Source organism: Myotis nattereri, assembly GCF_964212035.1.
Source record: "Myotis nattereri genome assembly, chromosome: 11".
NCBI classification, from domain to species: Eukaryota; Metazoa; Chordata; class Mammalia; order Chiroptera; family Vespertilionidae; genus Myotis; species Myotis nattereri.
In genome coordinates this window covers 20,021,046-20,035,976 of record NC_138086.1, presented here as the reverse complement: position 1 = coordinate 20,035,976, position 14,931 = coordinate 20,021,046, and the positions used below count along the sequence as shown (strand labels likewise).

Sequence of the window (14,931 nt, the reverse complement as noted above, 5' to 3'; positions counted from 1 at the left end):
AATAAGTGATAGCATTGTTCCTCTTCCGCTTGTAAATTCAGTCACATTTGAGATTAATTTCCTAAAAGTGAGAAGTTGCACAGATCTGCCCAATTCTATCCGATAAGTGACATCTCACTTGCAAATGCTGCAAAAACCAGTAGATGAAACAAACCCATACAGTCCAGCCGGCATGGAACACTCACTGGATGAAGGATGGTACCCAGAACATTCTGGTTATGGCAGCTCTCCAGAATGATCTGAACATCTCTCTGAAGCAGTCGAGACTCGGTGAAAAATTTGGCTTCTGCGGCAAAAGGCTCTGGTGTTTCACTGCCATCTGCTTCCCGTCGAAAAGTTGGGCACTACAGCAAAAGTAAGGTGAGTGAGTAACACAGCCTAACCTGAGTGCTCAACACACACCACACCGAGCCGCCCAGAAAGCACAATCCAACAAGGCTACACGGGGAAAGTCTCAGGGCAGGGCTTCCAACACTTTTCAAAACATTCTGGGGAAAAGTAACTGGAAATAACATCATCTCAGACTTCATGGTAAGCCAAATAGAGCTCATGTTATCATGGGGAAAATAACTTTAATCAGTTGGAAATGACCCCTTGCCAAGAAAAAAACTCATCAATGTCTGGCATTAAAGCCTTGGCATTTTTTTTTCCAATCAAAATGTGTATTTCACATTAAGATAAGCCAAACTCAGCAAACTTCAGAGCCTCCCATCCTCCACTGCTACATTTCAACAATCTCTCTGCACAGCCCATTCCAAATAGACCCTGAGTGCTTAAAAGTTTAAAAAATATTAATTAGATTTGTGCCACTGCAAAGTTTAAAGTACTCTAGCCAAAGCTCATGGCCCATTCTAGGAAGAAACAGCAGATCCAAAGCCCACAAGTAGAAAAATCTACCTATGACTGAACACTTCAACAAACCCTAAACCCACCCCATAGTCCAGTGGTCTGACCTTGATCCCTGACAGCATGACGGTAACCAGGTAGTAATCTGGGAGGAGCAGGGCCCTGACCACACTGCCGTCTCGCACGTGTTCGATGATAGCTACATGACAAAATAAATAGCTTAAGTCATTAGCAAAACTCACACCAGAGATAAACAATGCCCAATCAAACCGCATTGAACACAGTTCCTCTCCCCAACACCCTCTGGAAAGCCTCCCTCTGAAAAATGATGAAGCGCTGGCAGATCATGAGTATTCACACAACAGACCCTTCCACAACTTTTCCTGGGGAACACAGATGAGGAGTGCCTTCCATGTCTTCTGAACCCTCTGGGGCCTCATGGCTCATACCTAAGTTTTGTTATCACTAAGGTAAGTTGCTCATCTTAGTAGGACATGCCCAGTGAAAACTAATTAACAACAATTCAGGATTGGCAATAATTTTATTTTACTGAGTCAGTGTTAACAAGGTCTCAAAGTAGGGCCAGAACTATATTGTGTGTGCGTGTGTTTAGATGTATAAAGAATATACATTTCTACCTTGGTTACAAGGATGGTATTTAAGTAGCCATCTTTTAGAAAACAGGAAGATCTCCAATGTGCAAAAATACCCGCCATTTGCCACCCTATACCAGCAAAGACTAACCCCTGCAAAGCATGTCTGATGTGACCCATGTGAACTGGATCAAGTTTTCTTCCAAAATACCACTGTGTCATTTTACCCTTAACAATTCCCCTTGGATAGTAAATAAGCAAAATAGGCTTTATAAATCTCAGGCAGCTTGAGAGCAAATAGAAAGAAATCGCCCCGAGTCACATCTGTCTTTGCCCGCCAGCCTCACCGTTAACAGGCTTCTGGTGGTGTGAGTCCACAAAGTGCCTTGGGTTCTCAATGGTATACTTGAGGTCCCGGATAGTATGTGAACCATTCCCGTCACTCCACATCCCTTTCTTAGCTGCCTTCGCTTGTTCCTCACACTCCGAAAGCCGGTTCTGCTCAGGACTGGGACATGAAAAATAAACATGTGTGGTTAGTGAGCTCACAACAGAAATGCCAGGGTCTCCTTTGAAGAGACCAAAACATTTATTTCAGATCAATAGTTTCAGACCCAAGCCTATAAGCAGAAAAACACCATGAGTGCAACTTCAGGATCACAGATTTGTTTCAACAACAGATTCAAATGTAAGAGCATTTAATGAGAAGATCCAAAAAACACATATCTCAGCACTGCCACCATCAGTGATTACAAGAGAACAAGTTGGTGGCTCAGAGGGAAGCTGCTCCAGGGGGTACAGCTTCATTTAACTATCCAGATTCCGGAACTGAAATCCAGGCAGAGCCCAGCAGGACACAGTGCAGAGAAAGTGACTAAGAACCACCCTTACTCCCTGTTGTCCACGGAACAGGGCTGGAGAATGCAGAGCAAATACTGTTATTGCAGATATTACCCCAAAACTACATACATATTCACTAAGGCCAGCTAAGCAACGGCAGTTTGAAATGAAAGACGACTCCTTCATCAGGCAGGAAACCACACTACATACAAGAGCAGCCAGAAAGTCAGCAGACAAACAAACAAAATCAGAAATGGCTCTGCTCTTCACTCTCACACATGTGCGAGCAACCTGCATGGCCTTTCCACAGCCTGGATGCCAGGGTCCATCGGTGGCTGCAGGCATAAATGGACTCTCCCCTCGGTCAGTAGGAATAGCTAAGGAGGGACCCCTGCCTATGATTTCTCAAACCAGAAGTCTTAACTACCTTTCTAACCCCACCCAAAAAGACAATCATATCCTCAGGGAACCAAAATCACATCCAGAATTCAATGAAAAAAGAAAAAAATGTAGCTTAAGAGACAGAAGCAAGCCTTAAAACCGAGAAAAAGAGGTTTTAAGTCAAGACAACTTTGAAGAGCTCAGCAGGCGTGGCTCGATTCCCGGTTAGGGCACATGCTCAGCAGTGTGGGGCATGCAGGAGGCAGCCGATCAACAATTCCCTCTCATCACTGATGTTTCCATCTCTCTCCCTTCTTCTCTGAAATCAATAAAAATATATTTAAAAAATAAAAAGACAACTTTGAAGAAAAAAAGGATTGGTACACCAGTGGAGATTTATTTGTTGAGATCCTATAATCCTACTATGAGCTTTTTAAAAATTCTTCATCCCGGTAGCAAATTGCAAATTGGATTCCTAAAATCTTTTGAGATGGATGGATATTACTCTGGAACTGAATACCTACGGCAGGGGTGGGGAACGTCCTAAAATCATGCCAGCAACTGTCCTTAAGATACAACTTCAGCATGCTTCCAAAACACCACCTAAGACAAATGTTTTAATTCAACAAATTCCCAGCAAATGATTCTATGATGTCAGAAAGGACACAGAAGTTTATGGTGAACGACTGGGCTCCAAGACCAAGAAGACGGGAAGAATGCAAAAAGTGCATTTTTGCCTTTGCTCATCCCCATCATTAGTACAGTCCTTGCAAATATTTATCCAAAGCCACTCTACAGTGACAACAGTCATATAATACAGCACTTAATGATTTAAACACCATCTTTAGCCTCCAAATTACTGATGTAGCTTATCACTTTTCAGAGACTAAAGTGTTAAAGTCAGCTGCAATTCATCCTACTGAGCGCCAACACTGGTGAAGTACAACATGACATGTGCTATACAGCCTCCATATATTATACTCATTTCTAATAAGTTCACAATGCCATTAGCTAAACAAATCCATTTTTACCTACTACTAATTAAGTATCTATAGATCCATTTACCAAAACAGACTTCAAAGGCTTTGGAAAGAGAGAAAATTTCCCTTACTTTAAAAAAAAACACCCATTGAGCCCTTAGTTTAAATTCTAAGCAGATTTTGCTTTGAATTCTATTTATTCTCTCCACTTTATTTTTCACTGCACTTATTCCTTGCACATGATATCTATTTGTTCATTTGTTTATTGTCTCTCCATTAAAATGTTAGCAGAAGCTAAGTATGTTTTGCTCATGGCTCTATTCTCAGTGTCTAGAACAGAACCTGGCACATAGTAAGTACTCAATGAATCTTTGAGGTGGATGGATATTCTGGAGCTGAATATCTATGGCAGAGGTGGGGACATCTAGCCCACAGGCCACATAAGGCCCTCGAAATCATTTGGTTTGGTCCTGCCAAAGCATTAAATGTTTGACCAAAGCAGGCTAATTTTTAAGTTGATAATTTTGTATGGCCCTCGAATGATGTTATAAATATCTAAATGGCCTTTGGCAGAACAAAGGTTCCCCTCCCCTGATGTATGGTTTAAGACATAGCCTATTGAGTCTTATGATATAAAGACTAAAGCTGCCTTGTATCAAAGCCCGTTTTTTAAAGGAGTTACACACATCAAATGGTGAATGACCTGCTGGCTCAGAATAATCCACACCTGGGCAGGAATGTCCTAAAAGCCAGAGAGCACCAGAGCTTACCCAGTTAATGTCAGGAGAGAGCAATGAAAATGCAGCAAAGCCAATGTAGAGTTGACAACCCAACCTCCCTTGAGCAACCCCAGCTCTCACAGTGGAGTAGAAGGAAGGCAGAGGGTCAGAGAGTAATGAAGACTTACTTATTAGCTCTCATGCCTTCTCTCCGGGTGGCCAAGCCCTCTGCAACCAGAGACTCTGCAATGTTTTCCCCATTGGTATCTGAGGAGAAAAAAAGAAAATTAAACACAAGATTCAAATGTGCTCAAATGAAACCCACTTTCACCCTCAGCTCTTCAAGGAGAAGGATGTTGCCAGAGAATTGGACAAGGCAGCAATGCAGTGTTGTGTTTTTCAGAAAAACTTTTCTCCCAAAATCTCTAATCTCGAAGGCCCAAAGGTCTATAAAGCTTTTTCTCAGGGCTTGTTTCTAAGTTTCTTGTGTCTCTCCCAGGCCAAAGGCAATCTCAATAGCTACTGGAGGTTGACAAGAAAGCAAGACGCACGCGGCACCCAAGGAGGGTACACAGAGCACTGCCTGAGGAGGAAGGCCTGGAGCTGAATACACCTTCTGCCATGTAGTATCTTAGACAGGGTCTCTCAGCATTAATCTACTCCTCTATAAAATGAGAAGAGTCCCTGCCTAGCTGGGTTCTGTGAGAATTAAACAATAATGTCCGTAAATATCCAAGTACATAGGAATTAAAAACATACTATACATACAATTAGACAGATTTGCTCAGGATTATCTATTACATTTTACACCAGAAAGTCCAGTTCCTCTCAGGGTGTCCTTTCATTTGTTCCAACAGGACACCAAGACAAGCTATGCAGTTTGACAAAGATGCACAGGGGACAGTGTCTAGATTTCTAACCTCTCAAACAGCAGCCTTCAGAGCAGGCAAGAAAAATAAAGGTAAACATAAACCCAACCCGATTAGGTTTTACCTGGGCACTTGAACCATTAATTGCATTTCCATGCTACTGAAAAAGCTTTTAGGTTCTGTGTGTTCTCTTAAATCTCTGCTTGTCAGCCAAAACGATAAAGGAAGCCATCTATGAGGGAATCACCACATAAAAATGTTTAATGTGGCAGAAAACAAGCTCCTCGATAAACTGAAACACAGTAGTCTGGCTGATAGGTAATGTCAGCACAGAATAAAGTTCTGTGAGATTTATATTCATAGGTCTTCTGCAAGCAAACAAGTATACACACCACCCCCAAGCCCAACCTAAATGCCTTGCCATTAGCATGCCCCAATTTCTTCAAGGCAAATTGTGAGCCTCTTTTCTTACCAAGAAAAGTTAAGATGAATGATATTTACACAAAAGAGACTCAGGTTTTCAGGCTGAGCATGGATCACAAGAACCTTTGCACTGAGGTAACTGCTGAGGCCAGACACACACAGCTATCTGACATTAGTAAATATTACATTGGTTCTTTCAAAACAACAGAAATACAAAGAATGAAAAGTCAAAAGGAAGGTTTCAACAAATAAGGGAAAAGTTGAACAGTTTCATCCCCGGCCAAGAGGTTGGGGATGAAAAGAACAGAGCTGGGGTACAAACAAGGTGATTGGCCATAAAACCAGACCAATCAACAGCACACCAAACAGATACTTTTTTAAGTACAGAGCACTCTGATAATGCCTGTCAGCAGCCCCACTTCTAAAAATTTAGTTCTGATTGCTCCTTCGAAGGGAGAAAAATACATTTCTCTGGGCCAATCTCCCAAGGAAGGCAATAAAATGGGGTAGAGAGAATACTGAAAACAGGAAATCTGTAGAGCACGTATCTGCTTTTCTTATTACCCACCAACTTATGAATCTGATCAAGTCACAATTGAGGATGGCATGAAGAGTAGGTGGGTAACTATATTTTCTCCAAAAGTTGGAAGACTAATCATCTCTTTTTTTAGTAAGTTCTAGGTTAACTACAATTTCTTAAATTCTACCGTTCTCCCCTATCATAAAAAAAGTGAGTAGCACCCTAACTGATTTGGCTCAGTGGACTGAAGGGTCCCAGGTTCAATTCTGGTCAAGGGCACGTACCTCAGTTGCAGGCTCAATCCGTGACCCTGGTTGGGGCACAGGAGGCAACCAATCTATGTGTTTCCCTCACACAGATGTTTCTCTCTCTCCGTCTCTCCCCCTCCTTTCCACTCTTTCTCTAAAAATCAAAGGGAAAATATCCTCGGGTGAGGATTAACAAAACAAAACAAAAAAAGAGTGAGTGGTCACAAACTAGGATAAATATATGAATACTAATTAATTATCTAAGCCACTGTTTCCTTTCATGAGAATGGCATTGAGAGTTGGCTAAAGTATCTGAGTGAAAATATTAAACTTTAAGCCATTTAATAAACCTTTAAAACTCAGATGTAGGTAATTTTGAACAATTCTTTCAGTACATATTTATTGATCAAATCCTATGTGCCATGTTTTATTCTAAACATTAATGTATTAACTACTAAATTATATCCAGTTTATAATTTGGGTCAATTTAAAAAATAAACTTTTAAAAAATAACATTAAAGATTATTTTAAGTGTCAGAGTCTCTTAACATAAACAATTTGACCATTTCAGATGAAGACCAAGGTTATTTAAATGAACTCTTAGATCTATCTGTGCCCACAGTGAGGTCTCTTTCAGAATAACAGAAGATTGACCAGCTGTTTTTAAACTAAAATTATTTTAGGTATGAGATCCTTGAACAACTGCATATTGAAAACAGTGTACTTCTACTTGTGTTGCATTCTTTCTAACCAGTAGCCATCCAACAATGATGCTTATGTGTTTTATTTCCTACTAGAGGCTCGGTGCACAAAAATTTGTGCACTCGGGGGGGAGGGGGGTCCCTCAGCCAAGCCTGTGCCCTCTCGCAGTCTGGGACCCCTTGGGAGATAACGACCTGCTGGCTTAGGCCTGCTCTCGGGTGGCAGAGGGCAGGCCCAATCCCTAGGTGCAGCCCCTGGTCGGGCTCAGAGCAGGGCCGATTGGGGAGTTGGGGCACCGCCCCCCATCATGCACAGAGAAGGGCAGATCAGGAGACTGCAATGCCACCCTCAGTCACGCTCAGGGTAGGGCCGATTGGGGGGTTGGGGCACTGCCCCCTGTCACACTCAAGGCAGTCGATGGGGAGGTTGTGGCACCACCCCCTGTCACGCACAGAGCACGGCCAATCAGGGGGTTGGGGCGCTGCCCCCTGTCACGCACAGAGCAGGGCCGATCAGGGGGTTGGGGAGCTCCCCCCACCCGTCATGCACAGAGCAGGGCCGATCAGGGGGTTGGGGAGCTCCCCCCTGTCACGCACAGAGCAGGGCCCATCAGGGGGTTGAGGAGCTCCCCCCTGTCACTCACAGAGTAGGGCCGATAAGGGAGTTGGCACACCGCCCCCTGTCACACACAGAGCAGGGCGGATCAGGGGGTTGGGGCGCCGCCCTCTATCACCCACAGAGCAGGGCCGATCAGGGGATTGGGGCGCCTTCACCTGTCACGAACAGGGCAGGGCCGATAGGGAGGTTGTGGCCCTGCCTCCTGTCACACACAGAGCCGCAGGGCAATCAGGGGGTTTGGGCGCTGCCCCCTGTCACACTGATCCCGGTGCTGGGAGGCCTCTCCGCTCCGCTGATCCCAGTGCTGGAAGGCATATTACCCTTTTACTATATAGAATAGAAGCTTGGTGCACGGGTGGGGGCCGGCTGGTTTGCCCTGAAGGGTGTCCTGGATCAGGGTGGGGGTCCCCACTGGGGTGCCTGGACAGTCTGGGTAAGGGGCTGAGGGCTGTTTTCAGGCTGGGACTGAAGCTCCCAACTGCTCCTTTTTTTCTTTTTTTTCTTTTTTATTCTGGGCCAGCTTTAGCTCTGAGGCTCCAGCTCTTAGGCCTCCGCTCCTGAAAGCAGGTATCTGGTTTGTTTCGGTTCTCGAAACTCTGTATCACCTCCAGCTGAGATCCCAGCTGGCTGAAAGCTGGTTTCTGGGGTTTTGTTTAGCATCTATATTTGTTACAATGTTTGAAACTGCAGGCTCAGAGGCCTGCAGCAGCGGCGGAGAATGTTGGAGTCCTCCGTCACTGAAGCAAGCAAGCCTCATGTTAGTTTCAAGCTGCCTGGCTGCCGGCCGCCATCTTGGCTGGCAGTTAATTTGCATATTGCCCTGATTAGCCAATGGGAAGGGTAGCGGTCGTACACCAATTACCATGTTTCTGTTTTATTAGTGTAGACTAGAGGCCCGGTGCACAAAAATTTGTGCACTCGCGGGGGGGAGGGGGTCTCTCAGCCCGGCCTGTGCCCTCTTGCAGTCTGGGACCCCTTGGGAGATAACAACCTGCTGGCTTAGGCCTGCTCCCGGGTGGCAGAGGGCAGGCCCAATCCCTAGGTGCAGCCCCTGGTCGGGCTCAGAGCAGGGCCGATTGGGGAGTTGGGGCACCGCCCCGTCATGCACAGAGCAGGGCAGATTGGGAGGTTGTGATGCCACCCTCAGTCACGCTCAGGGTAGGGCCAATTGGGGGGTGGGGCACCGCCCCCTGTCACACTCAAGGCAGGGTCGATTGGGAGGTTGCGGCGCCACCCCCTGTCACGCACAGAGCAGGGCCAATCAGGGGATTGGGGCGCTGCCCCCGTCACACACAGAGCAGGGCCCATCAGGGGGTTGGGGAGCTGCCCCCGTCACATACAGAGCAGGGCTGCTCAGGGGGTTGGGGCCCCACCCCCTGTCACACACAGAGCCGCAGGGCAATCAGGGGGTTTGGGCGCTGCCCCCTGTCACGCTGATCCGGGTGCCGGGAGGCATATTACCCTTTTACTATATAGGGTAGAGGCCTGGTGCATGGGTGGGGCCCGCTGATTTGCCCTGAAGGGTGTCCTGGATCAGGGTGGGGGTCCCCACTGGGGTGCCTGGCCAGTCTGGGTGAGGGGCTGAGGGCTGTTTTCAGTCTGGGAGTGACTGAAGTTCCCAACCGCTCCTTTTTTTCTTTTTATTCTGGGCCAGCTTTACCTTGAGGCTTGGCTCCAGCTCTTAAGCCTCTGTGGCTGAAAGTAGGTTTCTGGCCTTTGCTTACAATGTTGCGAATCTGCTGGCTGACGTCTGGCGGTATTTGTTACAATGTTTCTTAAACTGCCCGCTCAGAGGCCTGCAGCCGCAGGCGGGGAACGTTGGTTTCCTCCAATGATCCTCCCTCACTGAGGCAAGCAAGCCTCATGTTAGTTTCAAGCTGCCTGGCTGCTGGCCGCCATCTTGGCTGACAGTTAATTTGCATATCTCGCTGATTAGCCAATGAAAAGAGTAGCAGTCGTACGCCAATTACCATGTTTCTCTTTTATTAGTGTAGATTAGTGTAGATTGTATTACTTGAATTATGTGTAAAAGGCAAATCTATTTCTCTTTTTGAAAAGATTCCATATCTATAATAATAAAAGCATAATATGTTAATTAGACCGGACGTCCTTCTGGACAACCTTCCAGATGAGGCTGGGGCTGCGAGGGAAGCCCGGGTTCTGGGTGCTGGAGGGAAGCTTGGGTCCCGGGTACCAGAGGGAAGCCGGTGCCAGCAGCTGGGGGAAGGAAGGCCTACTCTTGCACGAATTTTGTGCATCGGGCCTCTAGTATTACTATAACTTCCCATCCAATCAAGAAGCAGATAGCCATTTGTCTGAGGCTGGAAAAGGTGGTGTTCCTCTACTGGGTAAATTCAACAAGACACCTCCAAGGTCATGCCCAACTCGCTTTTCTAATATCCTACAATTAAAAGCAGAATCTTCAGAGGATGTTATTAGCCTTGTCATTCTACCCTGCTTGCTTACTCTAGCACTGACTACCGAAGTCAAATAGATTATGTAAAGCAGCTCAATTGGAAGGTTGTTTTATCAAATAATCACAGGAAACAAAAATACCTAAAATAATTTCAGATGAACACAACTGCTTTAAGCTTTACAGAGAACATTCTACCAAGTATTTCAATGGCCTATTTCTGTTCAAACTCTATTCCACAATCTTTCTCTCCCTCCACCTAATCCAAAAGACCAGAACATCTAATATCCCATGAGCCATCTGATCTAGCTATGTGTGCACATACACAAATGTATTTATTGAGCACATACTCTGTTCCAGAGATAGGTACTTTACATATACTATCTCTTTAAATTCTCTCAATAACTTACAAATGAAGTAACTAGGACTTAGAAAACTTAAGGTTAAGTAAGGGTCCATGAGAGGAGAGCCAGGATTCTAACCCACATGTACACAACTCCAAAGCCTATGTTCTTCCCACTGCAAAACATGTGGCTTACAAAAACCACAAGCCACAAACAAATCTTCCTTTACTAAAGAGAGTCCCTATGCGCAGAAGAAAACCCACAAGATAGATAAAGGGAATAGAAGATATAACTGGAAATCTATAGGAATTTAATTAGCACTGTGGCCTAGAAGCACACAGCCACTGCGTTCTACGGGCTGAGGGCCTAAATACAGGGAAGGATGCTATGCTGTACAACAAGTATGTCCAACTCAAAGGCTAACACAGGCCAAATAAACAAGGTTTAAGTTTATGGGGGCCGCAAAAAAAACAAAGCTTCAATTTCCATTGAAATGTAGATTTCAATAGAGACATTCTGAATACAAAGGGCTGAAATAAATGAGTAATCACTGACATAAAATAATAGAACATTTTAATAAAAATTAATGTTTTTTCTTGAACATTAACTTACCAGACACTGAATAACTGCACAAATTAATAAGCGTAACGTAAATAAACCTATTTTTCTTGTTCTCCAAAAGTGAAATATTTCCTGTTGCACACACCAAAGAAGTCATACAAGACTAATGACGTGGCAATCAGCTGCTAAAATATTCACTTCTAGTTGTAGTAGAGAGAAATGGTGCGCCAGTGCATAAGGTAAATGAATGTAACACAATTATAGTAATCAGTCATTAGCAAATGTTGTAGTTCGTTATTAATAATTATGTATAACAGGATATTGTAAAAATGAAGTTATGAAATTTTTATTAAGACGTTTTTTACATACCATTATACTATGGGCTGCAAAAATGTCCGTTGTGGCCGCATGCGACCACGGGCTGCGAGTTTGACATGCTTGCTGTACAACATACACCTAAACCAAGCCAGGAAAGCAGACACAGGAGCCAACAGGACACCGGAATATCAGGGAACTCCTCTGCACCTATGTGCCATGAACTCACACTTCCAAGTACACCAATAGCCAACTGTCCTAGAGCTACCTCCACCAACACTCACACTGGCCTTCCACCCTGTGAAAACTGACCGGAGGAACCTGAGACTCGGAGGAGAGAGATGAGTCGTTTCCGCCTTGCTACTCACCTTTTCCAAGGTAGATCATGCCATACTCGCGTCCCTGGGGAGTCTTGTTTTCTATCGTGAAACAGACTTCCTTCCCAATAAGCTTCTTCCGAAGGAACTCTCGAGCAGGAAATGCCCAGGGCTGAGAGACAAAACAAATGTGTCACATGAGAACTACCGAGTTCCCCACCACAATCATCATTCAGGTTCATTTCTTCAATATCCTGGCCCTGCATTAGGCCCTGAGAAGAATATAAAAATGAAATGCGCACACTGCACACTTAGGGAGCTCATAAAAAAGGAGGGTCTAGCAGTGGGTTTAACTAGCACAGCCTTGAAAACAAGCCTCACAGTTTCCCAGTCACTGGCAGGAGTACTTTTTCCCACATCACTGTCTATTCTGAGCTATAGCTTACTTTGTGAATAATAATTGCCCATAATTTTACAGCACTTAACACATACCAGCCACTACTCTAAATGCTTTTTATTTATCAGCCCACTTCTGGGCGGGAAGTCCAGATTCCAGGAACTTACCTAGCCAAAGGGAAGTTATAAATAACAACTACGACCTCCATTTGGTCGCCTCTATCCAGTTTATGAAGCACTTTCACCAAATATTAAACTGTCCTGAAACCAGTGCAAGGCACAGTCAAAGCAGAGACAAGGTTCTAGTGCTATTCTTATTTCAGAGTGAGTCCCCTACTCAAGGAAGAGCCTTGCTTATATCATTTCCTCCACCTTTTTTAAGAACAGCCAACAGAGTTGAGAATGGCAAGAATTATTCTCCCCAAAATGTCTCCCCTCTTCTACTGCTCTAGTCTGAAGCTACAGTAGTGGGAATCTCCCAGGATCTTGGGGAGGACACCAATAACAGGCTCTGGTCACCTTGACAATGACACAAGGAGTGAGCCACACATCTACACAACAGGAAGTAGTCTCCATGTGATCTCAAGATACTGTGCAAAGGGATGGTTTAGTCCCATCCACAGCCCATCACTTCTAGGATGGCTGTCTCCTCTGAAGCAGCTCTGTCAGTCAGTGGCCACAGGCCCTTGAATTTACAGTAGCTCAGTGCCCCAAGTTCCCTTAGAACAAAAATGAGGAAGAAGGGGGTAAGAGTTCAAGGAGCATATGATCAGCAGGAGCTCATGTGCAGAAAAAAATGCAAAGCATAGAAGGGAAGAGTGGTATATGATAAGCAGGCACTGTCTATTAAAATCTCATAGAACCACAAAACTTGGGCCACCCACCCTAAAGCAGGGGTGGGGAACGTCTGGTCCGCAGGACATGTAAGGTCCGAGAAATCATTTGGACTGGTCCTGCCAAGGCATTAGAGGCAAGTTAATTAAATGTTTGACTATAGCGGGCTAATTTTTAAGTTGATAATTTTGTATGACCCCCCAATTATGTTATAAATATCCAAATGGGCCCTGGCAGAAAAAAGGTTCCCCATCCCTGCAAGGAACAACAGTATATACATGACCTGAAAAGAAACCCGCTGCTGACCTTTTCAGCCCATGAGGATTGTTACACAGGTTATCCAAAAAGCTCTTCTACAAGAAAAACATCCGTATGACTTCCCAGAAACCAGAAGCCATGCAGCCAGTTGGGCTAGTATTCACAATACCAGTCCTGTTATATAAATCAACTGCAGATGGTTCTAGGAAGAACTGATCCTGAGTAAGTGCTCTCCAAGACACAAACTCTTACACTCAATCATCTAATGCTCTCTCCTCAAAGCATCAACAAGCAAAAGAAACAATCACTCAATGACTATATATATATATATATATATATATATATATATATATATATATATATATTATGTCCCATTTGTACCCGTTACCCCACTCCTAAAAATTAAAAATAGTACCTGTATCAGAGTCTGATGACTGATAAATTAGCCCAATTATCAACCAATCACAAAAACACTACTGAATCTAGTAACACAGGCTCCTACCATTTTTATTAACTTAGTGATCCACTTACTCTAAAAATATCTTCAACTATAGATATAATGCTTAGGATCTAGTTCTGAGTGCCATGTTAACATCTAAAATTCAGTAACACACTGCCTTCCTAAACATTTGGGAAAATTCTGATAAGACAAGTCCTCCTAAAGGAGGCCAAGACTTTGGTAAAAATTCATTTATCAAGGGTCAGTTCACAAGGAACTTTCTAGCCCCTATGGGGAAACCTGCAATATCTACCAACTAGGCAGAATGACTAAAAGCTCTTAAAGCTTGCTGAAGGAGCATCCTTCTCCAAGGACAGTCCATTTTACACCTGGTCAACCACTGGCCATGGGAGAAAGTCACACTGGAGGGCTTGAAAAAGACATAGACCTAATCCTGTAAGAAAAAATAATAAATCTAGTTTTTCTAACATCCCTTTCTTAAACCAGCCTTCTCAAGTTGTGTTTCACTCAAGGCTGGGCAAATTCATTAACTGGGCATGATATTATATGAAGAAAGGCAACTGGGAGAATCAGGAAAGAGACTAACCACCTCACTCCTCACACGGGCAACAAGGAACTCCAGGAGAGAATCTTTGTAAAAGTGTCCACACAGATGACAGCCAGCAGAAAACTACCTGATGGAGAAGGCTATCCCAACAGAGCCTCCTAGAACAACTCTTAAGAGACAAGTATAGGGAAATTTGCTCAAAGCATTTATCAAATAAGGTCCAACAGGACCAACAGGAAGAGTACTGTGGTCTTGTTCAAATGATGCTCCAGGGCTCCATCTAAGAAGCAAATGGCCATTAAGTAGTTGGGACTCAAAATTCCCTCTTCCCTTTAGAATGCCCAACAGTAGGCAATCTGGCAGCTTGCTCTCCACTCCTAGACTCAAGCAAGGTACTGATGTTTACCATGATAAAATTAAAAATTCCAATCATTTCTTTGGACCAGACAGACTTCTGAACTACTGAAACAAGACGAAATCCCATAGCAATGTAAAACCTTAAAGCTACCAACTTTTGTACCTGGCCCAATGTTTAATACTTCTTGTAACTAATCTTCTCTTCTAATCATCCCACTGTACCACCTGTATGTGTAACTAATCCCTGTCTGCCCCGACCACCCCACACCCCAATTCTCAAAAGTGCCACTGAGCACAGGACTATGACATTCATTTCTATATTCCTCATGAAACCAACAGAACTTCACACATAACAGGAGCTCAGTAAATCTGCAGGAAATAAATATATAA

The 14,931-nt window shown here is 44.2% G+C and overlaps 1 protein-coding gene across 1 annotated transcript in view; it reads right to left on the bottom strand.

The window, feature by feature from the left end:
* Nucleotides 1–14,931, bottom strand: part of SND1 (staphylococcal nuclease and tudor domain containing 1) — a 453,621-nt gene that overhangs the window by 405,486 nt on the left and 33,204 nt on the right. The window contains exons 3-7 of the mRNA XM_081102419.1: nucleotides 11,741–11,861; nucleotides 4,548–4,626; nucleotides 1,787–1,947; nucleotides 954–1,045; nucleotides 186–344 (exon numbers count right to left, since the gene is read on the bottom strand). Of these exons, the coding sequence (XP_080958545.1) occupies nucleotides 186–344; nucleotides 954–1,045; nucleotides 1,787–1,947; nucleotides 4,548–4,626; nucleotides 11,741–11,861 (612 nt within the window). The remainder of the gene's footprint in view (nucleotides 1–185; nucleotides 345–953; nucleotides 1,046–1,786; nucleotides 1,948–4,547; nucleotides 4,627–11,740; nucleotides 11,862–14,931) is intronic.